The sequence below is a fragment of the Hesperophylax consimilis genome, chromosome 15 (genome assembly GCF_061612785.1).
Source record: "Hesperophylax consimilis isolate HC1 chromosome 15, BYU_Hcon_1.0, whole genome shotgun sequence".
NCBI classification, from domain to species: domain Eukaryota; kingdom Metazoa; phylum Arthropoda; class Insecta; order Trichoptera; family Limnephilidae; genus Hesperophylax; species Hesperophylax consimilis.
In genome coordinates this window covers 19,278,500-19,295,732 of record NC_142850.1, presented here as the reverse complement: position 1 = coordinate 19,295,732, position 17,233 = coordinate 19,278,500, and the positions used below count along the sequence as shown (strand labels likewise).

General features: G+C 33.5%; 1 protein-coding gene across 1 annotated transcript in view; it reads left to right on the top strand.

Moving 5' to 3' along the window:
- The first annotated feature begins 4,937 nt into the window (after positions 1-4,937).
- Positions 4,938-17,233, top strand: part of RhoGAP71E (Rho GTPase activating protein at 71E) — a 32,869-nt gene continuing 20,573 nt past the window's right edge. The window contains exons 1-4 of the mRNA XM_089640301.1: positions 4,938-5,378; positions 7,877-8,049; positions 8,797-8,892; positions 11,629-11,830. Of these exons, the coding sequence (XP_089496427.1) occupies positions 5,211-5,378; positions 7,877-8,049; positions 8,797-8,892; positions 11,629-11,830 (639 nt within the window). The 5' untranslated portion in view covers positions 4,938-5,210. The remainder of the gene's footprint in view (positions 5,379-7,876; positions 8,050-8,796; positions 8,893-11,628; positions 11,831-17,233) is intronic.

Here is a 17,233-nt window from a genome sequence, read left to right as displayed (position 1 = left end):
GAGGGACCGATTTTCCAAATGACTTCAAACAAGGACTAGGGCCTGAGCTACACTATGCTATTTTTTTCAGAAGCGGATAAAATAAGCCCTGCCTCACGGGAAGAATTCAAACTGCATTTTATTCCAAAAAAATGTTCGAATTTTCTGTCTGTCTGCAACAAATTTTCTTTTTCTTTATAAGATTTTAGCCAAACATAAAAAATCTTCTGAATTTAGATGGTGCATCTAGGGCTAACAGCAGATGACAAACTGGTAAAATAAAATTCGGCATGCCAGTGCAGTATGGAGTAGCTTTGAAGGGGCGTGGCCCCGTTTTTATTAGGCTGCTAGTTTTTTAACCTGTGTAGCTCAGGCCTAAATAATAATATATGTGGATATTGGAATGCAGATAAAATAATAATTGAATAGACAGCTTTTTTCTTAAATATTATATTATAATATGTACAGGGTGTATCAACATGTACCCGAAATATTTTAACCAGTGATTCCTGAGCATATTTGTAGTAAAAAATGGTTCCATGACAAATCAACACACCTTTTAAAAGTGATGTATAACCATTAAAAGTGATGAAAAAACTAACCTATAAAAGTAACCTGCTTCCTAGTTTTTATGTTGTGTTGAGTTATCCAGTTACAGTATGTAGACGTCATTTTGCTGTCATATTTTTTTTCCCAATAAATAAATTCTATTACATCGCTACTAATCACACTGCCACTTGTTGGAATGGATAATGTGATACATGCTCTGTCTCGTCTCTATGGTGCTGCTGGAAAAAGATGGGTTGTAGAAAATATATATACATTTTTTTAAATATCATCAGACAGAATGACATCAACTTTTTTACTCCGATTTATGTGAATAAAGAATTTCAGTCAATTTTTTACTATTAATTCTAACTAAAATATCAGTATTTAAAAAAAAAATTTCCCATGTCGATTTCATACTAAAAATAATTAAAGTTTGCATTTTCAAAGCTTGCCGTCACACGTACCTCGATTTCGTCGATTAACAGTAAGGTGACAAAAAAAACCCAATTTAAATATTTAGCGAGATTTCCAAAAAACATATAATTTGTAAACTGCAGTAGTGACCTGTGTGCGAGTCTACACAGCGCAACTTTGCACAATATTTTTCGCATCCTAAATGCATGCACCAATGCGTATAATATTATACGATACGCCATAATATTTTTCACTCAAGTTCCGTGTTCATCATGCTCATCCGATTTTTATTTTATTTGTAGGTACGGAAGAAATGGTTTTGTTTTTTAATAATGTTGCCATTTAAATTTGCTATGCTGTTATTGAGGTACTAAATATGGTATAAATAAAGTATTTCAGTGCTCTCCTAGTGCCTCCTATCTTATGCTCCTAGCATACAATATCTTAATAACCTATCATTATCAAATTTTTATATTGTGCAATTTTCTAAATCTCTACATGTATACTATTATTGCACCTATCGTATATTGTGTATGCACTTATATTTACATAAAATTAATTTTAGTTTTACAATGGTTCTACTAGGAAAACGGCTGATTTCAAGAATAAAAATTGCCAATAATAATTAATGAAAATCTAATGATTATCACAATCAACCCTTATTGCGTTCCATTCAATTCTGTATTGCCATAATCGATAATACATATAGGGCTGGTATTGCTAGTAATTTTTAATAATGGTATCACTAAGCAGCTTTTCTACCCAGGGCTCCTAACAGAGAGCAACTTGACAGTCATAAATATTTCTCTTTAGTGAGCATAAAGATCAACTGATAAACCGGCCAATATTTAAAATATAAAACACTTTTTCTTATGTTACACTTGGTCACATGCATCTGCTTTGGCAAAAACTTTCCAGTGATTAATAAAGTACCAAAAAGAAATGCCGTTAAGTTTTGAACCATAAAATATAATTTTCATTACGTGTTATTTAATATAATATATTACATATTTACTTATACAATGTTGAAATTTGTGTCTAAATTAGATAATTAATAAATAATACCCAGATCATTTGATTTTGTTCTTACTTGGCAAAGAATAACAGAAGAAATGTAATGTAGATGGTATTGGGATCCAAAAGTCTGACCATTACTTGCTTAAATTTTGAATACAGAAATTCATTTCATCATCATTATGAAATTTTAATTTCAATCAAATGTAATGGTGATAAATGTTAGACAGAGCAAATGGACTAGAACTAAAAAGTACTATGTCAGTGCCGACATCGGTTTCCATTCAACATACATATGGAAATGTATGTTTACATTAACACATTAAATAATTGAAGTTATCTTTGGTGTTGAGCTGATCTGTTGAACTCAAGAACGAGTCGTGGAAACCACCCGTTCTCATGTGACAAATGTCAAATATGTACAAATGTTGGGCGTGTTTCCCGATTATGCAACGGTGCCGAAGGGATCATTGACGCTAGTTCTTTGAAGCATCTTCCATTGAAATACCGGTAGAACGAGCGCTCTGTGCTCCGAAGATTGCAATCTGTTTGTTAAGGTAGGGGAATCTTGTCAAATGGACAGTCTATTTCTGAACATTGGAACAAGGGTTTCGTTTAAGTATTTTGGGACTCACATATGGTCACCAAACACAGCTAAAACCATTTCAAGCAACGCTTTAATTCCGAATGGTGTTCTTTCACTAAGGCGATACTGAGATGTGCGGCTCTTTGTAAAAATATAATTATTCTCAACACTTTCCGTGATAGTTTACTAAATGAAACTTTAAATTTGAATATTAAGGTGCTAATAAATAACCTCAATTTTACATCAGCAATGCGTAAGTTAAATTGCAAAAATTCCTGGGATTTTTCCTTTTTTTATTCCAAACATTGGTTTTAATGTAATATTTAGTATAATATTACCTACGCATTATAAATAAATCATTGCAAATGCATTCTGAGTTGCATGATGCCACTTGTATTGCAGTAAATTCAAATCTCTCATTGGAAAATGAGCCTCTAGCTACGTCACAACTTCCTAGCCAATCACCGCTCTACTCCCGGGATAAGCTAACCTTGTTAAATTACATGACACCTTTTTTCATCCAATCGAGATGAAAAAAGAGACATCTTGTATTTTGGTAGTGTGAGAGACGAGTGTTGGGGTTTATTTATGTGTGTTTGTATCAGGATGCCATACCTACCGAAATGTCGGTAGATCTACCGATTTCCGCAAAAATCTACCGAAATTTGTGAAAGTCAACCGAATATTAGCAAAAAGATTCTGAATTATGGTCAATTTTTTTCTGAAAATATGGAGAATTATTTTTTACGTATAGCCGCCAACACCCCCCATTGATTTTGAATAAGATTTTCCTGATATTCTCTAGCCACCCCCCCCCCCCACAGATTTGTAAAAGTATTGTGGGGAATCAAACTTCGGAATTCTATTTAGAACATTTTATGGGGAATTGTTCTTCTCAGAAATTCTCTAGCAACCCCCCACCGTTGATTCGAAAAAAATTGGTACTTAGTGAGCAATACCCCACACAAACACAAATCCATTCTGAAATTCTACCGATTTTCGTATCTAATCTACCGATTTTAATTTTCGCGGTATAGCATCAATGGTTGGTATTACCGATTTGCATACATTTTAAGATGGCGGATGTTATTTGACGTCTGCCACCTGTCACTGTTTTACGTAACTACATAACGTGAAAATGTAGCATGTTTATTCAGTTTTATATTTAAAATACTAGTAAAAAGACAACAATATATACTTATTACTGAGTTTGAATGTGTATTACTGTTAGATAATAAATTTGTAAATTTCCCGTGATGTTTCATGATTTGACAAAAATTTATAAATACTTTACATAACGTATAAATACTTTACATAACGAATAATGAATAGAAACACACCCTCAGTGTCGTGAGTGGTTTATTTATGGAGACATGGTTGAGATCTGTTGCTTTGGCATCTGAGTTGCTGTGTTTTGGTAGTTCCACCTCATATATAGGAATATCGTACCGATCAAAGTACGATGATCGGGTAGGTAATTTTGCCAAGGCATAGGTACTTATAAATCATTACGACAAAGGTTCAAACTCAAAGACGAACGGGTAGCATCGATTGTTTAATGGCATAAATAAACCATTCTCTACTCTAGCAATGACAAAGCTCGCAAACATAAATAAACCCTCGCATGCCCTCGCAAATGACAGTGACAGTCGTGACAGATGATTTCATGGATGTGATGTATCTATGGTTAATGGTTATGTTCAAGGTGTTGCAATTTTTTGACGATTTAGTACCGTCTCCAAATATTATTTCTTCTATAATGGCAACTGTCTATATAAAACCGTGAATAAGAAAATAATGATCGTGTAAAGCGAAAAATTTTCGTGTGGATCCGGATTCAGGGATCGGTATGAAAAAATGGTGTAAATCAGTCGTTAGCCAGTCCTAACCTAATGGTACAAAAACCGCAGACCCTACACAGAAAAATCCCACAATGGCTGCCATGCAACCGTAAAAACTTTACATTTCTGCGCACGGTCTCCGGTTTCGTCGATTCCGTACCGTTATCAAGCCAGTGGGACGACAGACTTATTGATATCGGGGGAAATGGTAAAAGATGCACATTAAAGTAATTTTTTTTCAAATTTAAAAAATTTCTCTTGTTGTTTCTTATAGTTGAAATGAATTATTGCTACTATGATTTCGGCATATTTAGCAGTAAGCGAGTGAGAAAACTAAATGAAACTCTGCCGAGTCCAAGCTGCCCGAAGCCAGCTATGTCGTCCCCATATGTCCAGACATATAAATTAATTGACACGCGCCATCATTTTTTTCGATGTGACTATGGTGTAGCTGTAGCTTTATAAAATGTGGCCATACGAAAATGTAACAAATAATTTCGGAATAATAAATTGTTTATTACATATGTCATCACTGGTGTATGCCTCGCATTCCATTTCACGATTGATTTTTAAAAATTCAAAACTCAAAACAAATTAAATCATAGGAAATGGTGGAGGTGTGGTCGCCGTGAAAGTTTGTGTTTTGCAGTGTCGATTAATATGTGCATCGGGGAATATAGAATAGTCGTGTTTTCCGCCCTGTAGTGCTGAAGCAGTATTGTATTGTGTCGTCCATTGTGTTCATTATATTTCGAGTAACAAAACGTTGTTAGGTTATGCCTGGCTGATTCGCTGCGGGCTGTGGGTTCTACTAACCCGCTGGCAAGATGAGCAGCTGGGCTAGGCGAATGCACCGGAGGGCTGCTACCCTCAGTAATGTCGTCACTTCCTGTGGCCACCCCAATACCCTCCCTTATCCGAGACGGCTTGAGAAAGTGAAATTTGGTGTTCCCTTACACGAAGTATGCAAGAATGACATTCCTGGGCCGCTACTTGTGAGTAATGTTTCATTCATTATTTATTAAATTAACTTGCATACCTTCTGAACGGAAGCGTGAAAGAAACAGCTACCACTTACGGTTAATGGTGATGTTTTATTCACTAACATATTTACACTCGTCATCTTCGACGGAATGTAGAGTGTAATACTTAGGACATTTAACGATTGTATTATTGCGGGCGTGAGTCGTCAACTACCTTAATTAAGCCCAGCTTATGTATGTGATTATCACATCAAAGATGAATATTATAGCACTCGATTGTAAAGTTGTTTGAACTCTAACCATATTTTACACTCATTGATAAGGTTTATTTGTATGATTAGATGATAAGGTTACTTATTTTGGTTTATTATTGTTATAAAATCTTACCAAAATATTATTTGATCTAAATACGTGATAGGAAAAACAAATGATATGATTATCTTTCGAGGGTTTCAATATTTGATGTGATATTTGAAGGTATTTCAAACATAATAAAATGATAAGTTAAATTTATTCAATACTAGTTGTCGTGTACCCGGCTTTGCTGGGTTTTATGCTTAGGAGATAGACATACCGTTGCGGACTTTTTTGTAGGCCTTTTTAAAATATACAATTCCGTATTACATAATTTTTATGTATCTCACAAGGTTTAGCCAGCGTCAGCAAATATTTTTTGAAATCAAAACTTCGATTTTTCTCTAATTTCTATGAAAATAATATGCTTGTCTTATATAAACAAACCTCCCGAAAGAAATTCTCTAAATGATAGTGAAACCTCTAAGAACTAAGCGCACAAACAGACAGACAAAGATAGCAACATTATTTTATACTATTTAGAAACAAATAAAATAATCTACCTAGAAATAACGATTTCAATTAAAAAATTTGTAGTAACCCAATTATTTTGTATCTAATAAATTCCCGATTGGCTAACTATGGAAGAAAAATGTTGTCATTCCCCTTATTTTCAAAAGCTTGTATTCCCAAATAATTTTAATGTGAAATAGTAAGGAACTCCAGTGAAAAATATTATGACAAAAATATATTCATATAGATCAACAAAAACATAATATATCAATCGGCATTACTCATCGGTGGCTTCCTCATATAGAGCAGCGTTTCCCAACCTTTTAGACCTGCAGACTGGAAAAAATTTGAGCATTATTTCGCAGACAGGCTGACTACTCCCGAGATTAAGCCCGTGGTCCCATGGGTCGTTCAAACAATCGACACAAACTGCAACGACACTTACCGACCCGTGGGACAACGTACTTTGTACTGGTTTTACCAGTGCAGTAATGTTTTTTTTTCTTCTCAAAATGTACCCACTAGATTTGGATCTAATTTTTTTTTTCAAAGATTTATAAAAATATAAATTGTCAATTGACTTTTTTAAAGTCAGTCTTTAATCATGTCCCAAAACTGTCGATTTACATTTGATTCACATTCCTAGCTTTATATCACTTTTAAAAAAAATTGCTGTGTGCATGGGATTTTTGTTGTTGTATATGGTTTTGTATATCTGCTTCCCCCGGAGCATTTTTATTCGGCCTGCTAGCTGTAATATTTCTATCATTACTTGTTATCCCGTTGAAAAATTTACTTCACTTAGTTCACCGTTAAAATGGCAGCGGAATAAAGTTTTTGTAGTTGATTCAGTCATTCAACCTCAAACCATTATCGTGTTCTGACTGCAACTATTCATGTTCAAGAAAATCGGAAAAATGCACTTTCATATTCACTGCGGAGATTTAAGTCAAGATCAAGTCGGATCTGCAAAGACACGTTTGGACTCACAGAAACTGAATCATATTTTGGTAAAGATGCAGAGGCCTGATCCATTACGCACAAATTATGTTTTTTAATAAACCACTAAAATAGGTTCTTAGGCTATTTTTTCTTTTCAAATTAAACCCAAATTGTGAACCTACTAAAAAACTAGATTCTTAGTTTGAGTTTTGACCACTCGAGCGATGGCTATCCAAATTTAGGTAGGTGATTTTTATGAATTATAAATTTAGCTATTTCATTTTTTTTTTGTAAATCCTAAAAATATGGGATAAACGTTGAAATCGAAGTGAATTCATTGGATTTAAACCACAGTAAGCAGTTTACATGTTTCTCTATTAATTTTATCACCCGATAGCAAAATTAAATCTAAATTTTTTAGTCCAAATATACTCAGGAATCGCTGGTTAAAATCCTTTAGGTACATGCTGTTACACCCTGTATGTACAATACTGGGATTTACGTTGGAGTTAGAAGGTTAGAAGGATGGACTGGAGTTCTTTATTGGTTCTTGTGTGTATCACTCTTTGCAATGATATTGTCATATATATATAAAACTGTTGAATCGCCGTTCAATATGTTGACATTATTTTCCATATGTACGATTCCAAGCAACATAATGTAGGCTTTTCTTATTAAAGGTTGGCCGCGATACAGATAGTAAAATTTACAAGTACGTAACACAATAAACTTGTAGGTATTAAAGCTCTGCCGTATTACAGGTGCTGATTCTGAAACTGAACAAGGAGGCCCCCCTGAGAAGGGATGTGTTCCGTGCCCCCGGCCACCAGGGGGCAATGAAGAAACTCATTCACTTTCTGCAGACGGGCAGACTTGTCAACGTGGACAATTATTCCGTTTACACCATTGCCAGTGTATTGAAGAAGTTCCTCAGGTGAGATTAGGACACCTGAAAGTTGTACACACTATTGACTAATAAATTATACTCTTTGTAAATTTTGTAATATTGAGGTTCCTTTTTACATACCACATTACCCATATCATGTAGGATTTGGAACATGTCAAAAAATTCAAGATCTATGAAAAGAATCTGTTATATACAAAGTAATACCAATAATTAAATATAATAAATCTTCCAATGCCTGATTCGTGTAGTTGTGATGTAACATTTCACAATCAAATTCGTTATTCAAAATTCAATATCTCTGCAATTTAATTATGAAATAGAAAGGCAGGCTACCTGTTTATTCAGTTTTTAACTTTCAATGAACCAAAAAATGGTTTAATTTTTCTCATGTATTCTAAACAATATTTATGATTGCCTACGAATAAAACAATGTTATCCGTTTTTACCAACAATATACAATTTTATTTCGGCACCATTAATGTTTTTTTTTTTAAATCATAAAGTTTATTTCAATTATGAAGCATTTTGATATGACATCGGGTGCTTATCAAGCTTCATGGCATTGTGATATAAAAACATAAAACCATAACATTTTTGATTGTTATCAAAACTTTTGCATGCTGTACCAACCATGTTTACGTATTTTGATTATAAAAACAAAGTGATAAAAATTGACAAGTTAAAAGGTAAAAACAAGTTTTTAATTGCGTTTGTTATTAGATGACTGCAGCATTGTTTATTTTATTCATTTTAATAATGATAATATCTTCGTAGGAAACTTCCGGGCGGTGTTTTCGGACGAGATGGGGAGATGCAACTCTTCAACGCAGTAGAGTTACCAGAGGATCAACAGATTGCCGAAATCCGAAGGTTTAACTCTTTTTTTATGTTTTAAACATAGTAAGGAAAGATAAAAACACTTAGGGCGACCATTGTTATACCTTGTACCTTTCCTTTTGATTTCTACCTACAATATTATTGTTGGTGTCCTACCTAATTCTTACCCCGCTATGCCGACTACAACGTGTGTGCAGTTCAGTTGAAATTCAAAAGTCATCATATCAAACTGCATTTAATTACGGAGCCCCTTTTAAGCATATCGACATTAAAAGCCATTGAGCTTGTGAGTTACGATGAAAGTAAGATAAGAACGAAGTATGTTTAACCAAGTCTTATTCCCAATGTATATTATGGTTAGGAAGGTGATGGAGAGCCTTTGAATAGGACGCTAGAGTGGCAGGAGAATTCGTTGTGTTTGAATCTCACAGTGGGTATCTCTACTTCAGACTTTTTACTCTACTCGTAGGGTTGATAGTGTTAAAAACTAAATTAAATAATGATCAATGACGCGAATGTCCCGCCTAGATGGGAATAAGGCTCAGATACTCAGGGAGTTAAGGTGTGGAACCAAAGGACATCACCAAGTACCCTAGTGAATATTATAAAAGGAAATGACTGGGTTACATGAAACACGGGAGATATGGAGTACAATGGACCTACGGCGTGAGAACTTACGGGAGCTATGCAGACCCAACCGTCTGAAGTCGGTGAGACTATGGCGTCCCCAATTGGGATATGTGTTAGACTGAAGAATTTGTCTGGAGGAGAAGGAGATGATAGAGAGGAAGGTGGGGAAGTACCTGGTTGTTCGGATCTGGTCACCAAATTCGGCCAAAGCCATTTCAAGCAACGTTTCAATTCTGAATGGTGGTGTTACACCACGGCGATACTGAGAGTATCTTCTACTCTGGAATGTGCCTCAATTATACTTTCTATAATTTTAAATGAGTAAATTGAGAAAGAACACAATTAATCACAAATAAATTTACTTGCGTTCACCGGGGTTTGAACCCTCGACCTCCAGCTTGCTAGTCGAGAGCCTTACCCCTCGACTGGCGCTAGTAATAACCTCAACGACCCTGTATTAGGTATTATCTGCGTCTTGGACAGAGCAGACTTGCAAACCTGTTCAGACCATATCAATAACAAGTAAAATAAAGTTAAATATGAGTGTTCTGAGCAACACTTGTTTAAGAATTCAATATGATATGGTTTTGATACCAATATTGTTTTCATGGTATGATTAATTCCATTGTTCCTAATACAATGCAATAGGTACAATGCCCTTTAAAGTAACGAGGTACTACATATTGTTATTATCACCCCATTGTGTGGGCTAAATAATGTCTTCAAACTTCCTGGTATGCACTTGAAATGCTGTCAATACTATTACAATTCTTCTTTCCTTCCTTATTTTTTTTCACCCTCCATTTTAAATGCCACTTTCCAACGTGATGATGAAATGGGACTCATTGATTCTCCCCAAAAATCACTGTTGCCCAATTGGTGCTGGCCGGTTTAGTTATCACAATCCCGCATGATCTTTCAATGAGAAATTGTTGTGTTAAGCATTGAAAGAAAACAAAGTTTATACTAATTTAGAAGAAATAATGTATGAATTAATACTTTTTTTATAACCATTTTCCTACAAGGATTCCAAGCATTTAAAATCAAAATAAATGGTATATTTCTGAAACACGCTTTCAAGTTTTATTTTTGAAAAATAATTTTTTTGAGTGCAAACATTAAAAAGTCTTAAAAATGGCTCACCTTACGTTTTTTTTGTAACTAAAATTACTGGTAATGAAAAAACAGACACACACACACACATTATTTTATTAGACAAATGTATTGCCATATCACTTCTTTGTCGTTTCATGTTAAAATAATTCACAATGTTTCATAAATGTGTTTAAAATTGCGGTATTTTTCTATTTAAAATTTTCTGTGGATACTTTTTAGATTTGAATATAAAGAGTAGTGTTTTTTCTTCTAACACCGTTTAGATCATATTTCTCACCATGACAGTAATGCAGACACAATGATTTCTATGAAACCTATATGTGTTGTTCCTAAAAGCAAAAAAAAATATCCTGAGAGGTTAAAATGTATTTGCCAATGGCGTGCTTTTCTCTGTGACCAAAGGTAAGTTGCATGTAGTTTTCAAGTTGGGATAAGAATTGTGCGTTGAATATTTGAAATTGGCTTATCTTATCATCTCTCAACTCCAGGCTGTGGCCAACTGAATAAATGAGCATAAAACTTCCTTACCTATTTGTATACAGGTGTCCGGGGGTAAAGTGCACTAACTTCGGGGGGTGCTTCTACATTTTTTTTTATTTTTTATTTTTTTAATAAATTTAATTTAGATTAAATTTGATAATATTATTATTAAGTTCTGTGCTTCTACATGATTTTAAAAGTAGAAGAGATTTTTAAAATTATATATTCTTTTATAGTTCGTTTTTCTTACGGTAGGTACAGCTTTTCATCGTTTACGAACTACACACCACTTGTATTTACCAAAGTGACTTAAGACAGCTGTGAACCCCTTTTTTTACGCATTTTAGTTACAGCTGAAAGTTTTATGTAAGAAAAATAGGCTCTTCATCTACAAAATTACCAAATAAACCATTAGAAAATCACTCAAATAATAAATTGAATCCAGATTTCATGCCTGCGAAGTTGTATTATTTTTTCGGTAACTCAAAGACAGAAATTAATACCACGTCTAGGATACTTTATTAACACTTTTTAATATTTTAGGTTGGTCCTGTCACTCCCGGGTCACACGCAGCGACTCCTGGTGCTCCTGTTCGGGACCTTCCGGGTGATGGCCTCTAGCGCAGAGAGGGCCGGCACAGGAATGACGGCTGAAGCCCTCGGAGTGTCGGTGGCCCCGTCCTTCTTTCACTCCTGCGTCTCCGACGGACGAGCGGCCACTATGCAGGACGTTCAGCGATTTAAGGTATGATCAAACCGCCATTAATCTTCTGTCCATTAACAAAACAAAAAAATATATTTAAAAAAATTGTAATTGTAGTGTGACTTCCCTTCTTTACCATCAAACGTATAAATGATTCGAGGGCTAAGTCAGACAACGCTATCTACAAAAAGACATACCAATAATTAGTAAATATTGGCAAGGTTTTTTGTGGATAATGTTGTTTCACTTCAAGCCCTCCAATTATTGATATGTTTTTTTGTCTATAACGTTGTTTGACTTTAATCCCAGGAATTTAACCCTACTGCTCTCAAGTCTGCTCTGAGAAGTCAATGTACATTGCTAATTTAAATTTATCTATGTGATTGTTGCATACGTTACAAGTTATCGGCGGCTATCACCGTTTGCGGATATCGTATATGTAATATGTGAAAGGCCAGCATTGTAAAAGTTAGAAGTTATATTTTTTTTAAAGTCTGGCACAAACTTATCATTAAGAACTTATAAAGTCTCTTTTATATTGTTTATTTGTGTGTTTGAGACAATGTATGAATGTAAATGATGCAAGTAGTGTATGGTATCATAGAGTTGTGTGCCGGCAGTATTAGTTTGATCGAAGTAATTATTTTCTGCGGCAGAGTTAATATCTAACTAAGTAAATGTATAGGAAATGTTATCTGTAATAATGAATCGGAAAGAAAGTGCGTTGTTGTATTAATTGCAAGAGAAATTTGTGCGACGGAGCATGATAATGATTTTGACCTCTATGATCGCTCAAATAGGCAAGAAAACTTACTGAAACACAAACAACATTAAGGCGTAAAGGGAAATTGAGTTTTATCCGCTCCACCAAGTTTTTATTACACACGTACTTAAAACACGTAATAAATATCTTTACATAGTTAGAAGGCTGAAGTTGATAAATAATCAATAATATATGAAAAATTTTCAAGAATCTAAGTTTTATTTGTAGATTTAGGAAATATGTATACATTAATTATAGCGTAGGGAGTGAAAACATCACCTGCAATAGCTATCCAACTAAACAGTGTGAATAGCTCCATATAACTTCCACATCCAGTAGGGCATCCAATTTTTTATCATTCTGACTTCTGACTTCAACAAAAAATTCAAGACCCTGACTTAAGTTGACGAGTCTAGCCTTTCTGGACATTGGCGAATGGTACTCATAATTTGTGGAGTGTAGATTGAGGAAAAGCAATTAATTATTTCCGAGTCTAAGGTAAGGGATGTTAAAAGGGATGAGTTGCAATAGTAGTAGGTGAGTAAATCATACCATTTATTATTTTGAAAATGCAGATGAGTTCAAATTCTTTCCTACGTTTTTCAAAAGAAAAAATGTTTAATTTTACTTCAAATTCATCTTAAGAATATTCGCCTCTATCTAGCCCTAATCTCCACGCAATTCCCCGTAAGAAGCAATCCTGTACGGATTCAATATGATTAATGTGAACATCATAGAATGGAAACCAATTAACGCACTAAATAAACAGTTTGGGTCAGTAGCTTCTGCCTTTTCATATGCCATATTGCATCAATGAATTATACTGACATGACTAATCATGATTAGAAGTAATCATTTGTATGTTTTTGTCAAGGCTCTATCGATGATAATGAAATTATGTGATTTTAATACGTATTTCATTTTGTGGGAGTAAAAATGATAATGTTATCTTGTATTGGTATGGTATATCAATAGATGTGTAATATGTATTAATAATTGAATAATGTAGGGTTGTTTTAGTGACAAATAAGTTAAGCTCACTCATAGAAAGTCTACAAATGATATTCAAAATAAATATGCCAACTATGTTATAAAAAGCCAAAAACCACTTAGCATGGTTTGCGATACACTTGTAATGTACCTTTTCGTTTTTCTTGAAAATCACAGGTTATCCAAACTTTAAAACAAATCCATTGCCGTGCCAAATATAATTATTATTTTCATATCAAACATTTTTAATGTATATAATATTATGTACATAATTGATTATAATAATATTTTTTTATGTGAATACCGCACATGGGTCCCAACTGCTCCCGAACGTCTGGAGCTGGTGAGACTACGGTATCCCCAATAGGGGTATATTGTGAGGATAATGGTACATAGTAGGGAGGGGAACTAATAATTATTATGTACATACATTACTAGATTTGGCAGGTCAAAAACATTAAAATAACTAATTCGGGTTAGAATAAATCAATTAAGAGCAATCGAAATTAAGTTATTGTATGTATACAAATAATGCAGAAAGGCAGAGTGAAATATCTTATAGATTTGTAAATAGTATCAAATCAAAGATTAGATTATAAGGGCTCTCGATTTGCAGCCAGATTATTATATAAATATTGTAAAGTATGTATGTGCCTACACTGCCTACCGGTGATGGTCAGTGAAGTTTAGCTATAGTAGTAAGATTGAAAAATACATCATGTTGTGGGAGCTGAAAAAAAATTTATTCAGTTTCAATTTTTTGTATGAATATTTTCAAGATTCTTTCAGTTTGGAGAAGCATAGCATCCCCAAACTGAAAAATCTATCTTCAAAATATTTTCAGCTGTAACAACATCATTAATGCGGTATTTTTCAATCTTATCACTCTAGGTCACTGAAAAGTCACTGATCACCACTTGTACCTATACAGGGTGTATCGGCACGTACCTGACAAACTTTAACCAGCTATTCCTTAGCATATTTGGAGTAAAAAATCTTATGTGCACTTTGCTGTCCGCTAACGTTTTTTTTTAATAAAAAAATTTACTATTCATATTTTCACCACATGTCACCACTGTTTTATCCTTTGTCAAAGTTTGAAAACCCATCTGGCAATATTTTATTTGAATTCCGTTGAATAATGCACGTGTGTACCTATATTGGCGCACTTTTACAATCACAACGAAATGGCACGGCACCATTCGTCTCATTTTTAACTATTATTATTTAGTGTGTGCGAAAGAGCGAAGACGCTTTTCGACATACTTGCTTATAACAGCTGTTGAACACGAAAAGCAATGCCAATGACAGTGATGTAGTGTGGAAATATTTAATTTTTTTGTTTTTAATTGAAAAAAAAAAATGCTACCGGACAGCAAAGTGCCCATAACATTTTTTACTCCAAATGTGCTAAAGAATAGCTGGTTAAAGTTTGTCGGGTTAGTGCCGATACACCCTGTATAGTCTGTTAATATGTGATTTATACTATGTACATTAATGTAATTTTTGTACCAAATTATCCAGATATTACGCTATTGCTATTATTATATGTTATCTTCTAATCCCTATTCTGTTAGTCAGGATGTGTAAAAGAAATATTTTGGATAGAATAAAAATCAAGTCATTTGTGTTATATTATTTGAAGAGAAGGGATGCGCGGCCTTCCCGGTATTTGCTCTTTGCCCACAATGGCGTGCTTGTTATGAAACATTGCCAAGAAGGCCAATGTACTGAGAATTCTGTCCTGTTGACATTAGAGCGCTGTATGTTTAGCTTATGTTTTTCTTTTTTCACTATAACAATACCAGGCGGAAGTCAGTGTGAGTAAATAATTTCACTTTACTTTTTACAAACCCACTAGTATTCTAGTTAGAAATTTAAAAAAACCATTAGTTAAATAATAGAGTGATTTTATAACTTACCCAATTATTATTAGTACGATTATTGGTTCCCGTTATATTGACATCCTATAAATAAAATAAATCCCAGTTAGTTTATTTTACACCAACTTACACTTTGAATCAGCTTCACCAGGGCTTAACATGAACCCCTTAGGCCTCTGGCATATTCTGTCAGAATTTCAGGTTGGAATATTTCCTCTTTGCAATAAAAATCCTAATATTTCTGAACACATTTGAAAACTAAAAACTGTTTTTAAAAGATGATAAAATACGCTCTCAAATTTTTTTATTAGAAATAAAGATATAATTTTTAAAATTATAAATATTCTGTACTATATTTTTTTCGTCTAAACAGTTAATTAAAATTACTGATAAGTAAAAAAAACACACATTTTGGTAGACAAACGTATTATTAAAATTAATGTCACCTGAAGTGTTGTTTCATATAAAAAATAATTAGTTAATAATTCGCAAAGTTTCATAAATTTCTTCAAATTCTGGTCAGAACCTTTGGTTTCATACAGGTGTATATATTAAGGCTTTTGTGGTTAACTTCTAAATTCGAATATAAAGTGTGGTGTTTTCTCTTTCTAACACTGTTTAGATCATGTTTCTCACCATTACAGTAAGGGAGACACAACGATTTCTATGAGACCATATATGTTGCTCCCAAAAACTAACAAATTAGCTTGAGGGGTTAACTGGTTTATTATGTCTTCATGAAGCTTCAAGCTTAGGGATAAATATTAAGTTCTGATGAAGCTCAAATCAAAGCCAAACTAGTTTTTATTTTATTTATAATGTCACACCATAAATTTTATGCTTTCTACGAAAATATAAAGATCTTCTTATGTCCCTTTGGTGAGGTGGTCGATAGCAGTGGGTAAATCGCTTGACTGTTAGACTGGCCAAGTTCAATCCCCACAAAAGGTTGTTAACAATTTATTCTCCTCCTTAAAAAAAATGATGGTTAGTTATGAGGTAAGTAGCTAAGAAAAGGTAAAAGCTTCTTTGTATCAAAAGCCCATGAAATGTCAAACTTCCATTATTATTATTTCTGATTTTGGTTATCTTTGCTTATCCATCAATTGCCAATATAAGTACCTACACATAAGTTATTTAGAATGTCAAAATTTGATAGCTGTTTAATAATGGTTAATAATTGATTCATATTGCAATGTCTCTTATCTTGTTTCATATTTTTATTTACCATTTTTTTTTTACAATTTTAGGCCTCTGCTGACTTAAGTAAAAAAACAAAAAAAATATTTTATTATTTCAGTTTGTAGACTTGAACTTGTTTTCTAAGAAATGATTAGAGTATTATGTACACTTAGCCGCACTTCAAAGAATTACAGCCATTTCAATTTCTTTCACTTAAGCTGCTTATGATTTAGATTGTAGCTAAACAGCTTTTATACATGGTGTCTGGAAAAAAACTAGTGAATCTTCATCACATTTGAGTAGATTTTGTGAAATAACTTTTTTTGAATTGAGTTTTCGTTTTTGAGTTAATCGAGTCCAAAAATGGATTTTTTAGGTCAAATTTGATCGCTAGATGGTTACTATCAGCTTTTTATTGTCTTTTTAAATGCGTAAACCAGGCTCCTAAAGTTTTTTTAACCCTTTAGTTGGAATTTAAATGTATTAAACTTTAAAAAAACTCTTAAAAATATTCAAAAAATAAAAAAAACGTTTTTTAGGTTCTCTGTGTGATGTAGATTCCCTAGTTTCCCCGCTTGTACCACTAGTTTCCAGACACCGTGTATACATACTGCTGTTTATATTATT